At 38.0% G+C, this 1,399-nt stretch overlaps 1 protein-coding gene across 1 annotated transcript; it reads left to right on the top strand.

The window, feature by feature from the left end:
- The first annotated feature begins 270 nt into the window (after window positions 1-270).
- Window positions 271-960, top strand: LOC127131250 (phosphatidylinositol-3-phosphatase myotubularin-1-like). The gene has a single exon (XM_051060179.1). It carries the CDS (start codon window positions 271-273, stop codon window positions 958-960), a length of 690 nt encoding a protein of 229 aa, XP_050916136.1.
- Window positions 961-1,399: the final 439 nt, after the last annotated feature.

The raw sequence follows: 1,399 nt of genomic DNA, 5'->3' as shown, positions 1-1,399 counted from the left end.
TATTATTTAGATTAATATTTAGATTAGTCTTAGATTATTTCTAAAAATCCATTTTATAACCAAACATGGTCCATTTTCCATCCATAGTTCATCCCAAATCAAATTAGCACATACACACATTTCATAACATTCAATAATATTTAGCTTTCAAGCATTTCCAAAAAAAACCATATTTCACCAAGTAAAAGCATCCTAATTACAAACCAAACTCATTCAAACCAAAGCCATTGCTTCATTTCACGGACCTTTGATTACAATGTTTGAAACGAAATGCAAAATTCAAACCAACACATTAACATTTCAAAGCCGCTAGCAACCATTGAGAAGTTTAACAAGACAGCAGTTGAGGTTCAGTCAAATACTCGTCAATTAGACAAGACACCAACACAGAGACTGCTGCAGGTGATTGGGAAAGATATGAGAATTATAGTCTTTGGTTTTAGGCCTCGTACGAAACAGAGACGTGCAATATATGATGCACTACTGAAGTGTACAAAGCCAACAATATTATGGGATCTTTATGCTTTTATGGTCGGGCCTTCCAGTTTTCAGAACACTTCTTCGTTGGTGCGCTTATTAGATGAATATTTTCGACTTATTGGCAAAGTTTCACATCATGCTTCAATGGACATGACTGAAAGTGGGTCCTTCACCTTGTCAAATGACTTATGGAGAATAAGTGGTGTGAATTCCAGTTATACAATGTGCCAGAATTATCCATTTGCTTTGGTTGTTCCAAAGAGCATTAGTGATGATGAAGTGCTCCAGGCTTGCAAATTCCGTGCAAGATGCCGACTGCCTGTAATTTCTTGGTGTCATCCTGTTACTGGCGCAGCTCTTGCACGTTCTTCCCAGCCTTTAGTTGGTCTCATGAGGAATATGAGGAGCAACATGGATGAAAAACTTGTGGCTGCACTTTGCAGCAACCTTGATGGCAAGGAGAAAGCTATATATCACTGATGCGAGACCAAGGAAAAACGCATTAGCTAATGGAGCCATGGGAGGTGGACCCCAACAATTGACGAAGCCATGGGAGTTGGGTCATTTTTGTTCACTGCCACATTGACGAAGCCATAAATTTGTTTCGTCTGCTGCGAAAAAAAAGAATCTAAATATTGACTCTGTTACTCTAATTGGTCTCATTCAAACATTATCCCAGCTTGGATGTCTATGATTTGTCAAGGAAGTTCACTGTTACAGTTATCAATTTTTCCATGGTAATAAGCTCCCTGTAAATAATTATCTTATTACTATGTATGCTAAGTCTGGAAAACTGCATATGGCTAGAAACATATTTGAGCAAATGACAGAACTATGTCTCACATCATGGTATGCAACAATAACAACCTACAACGGCTATTCGAAATAAAGTTTCGTCCACCGATACTGTGTCTGATTT

This window comes from Lathyrus oleraceus, chromosome 3 (assembly GCF_024323335.1).
Source record: "Lathyrus oleraceus cultivar Zhongwan6 chromosome 3, CAAS_Psat_ZW6_1.0, whole genome shotgun sequence".
Classification (NCBI taxonomy): domain Eukaryota; kingdom Viridiplantae; phylum Streptophyta; class Magnoliopsida; order Fabales; family Fabaceae; genus Lathyrus; species Lathyrus oleraceus.
The sequence above is the reverse complement of the archived record's forward strand: the minus strand, read 5'-3'. Positions and strand labels throughout refer to the sequence as shown.

Coding starts and splice junctions, on each gene's coding strand:
- LOC127131250 (XM_051060179.1), top strand. CDS start 271: ATGCAAAATTCAAACCAACACATTAACATTTCAAAGCCGCTAGCAACC.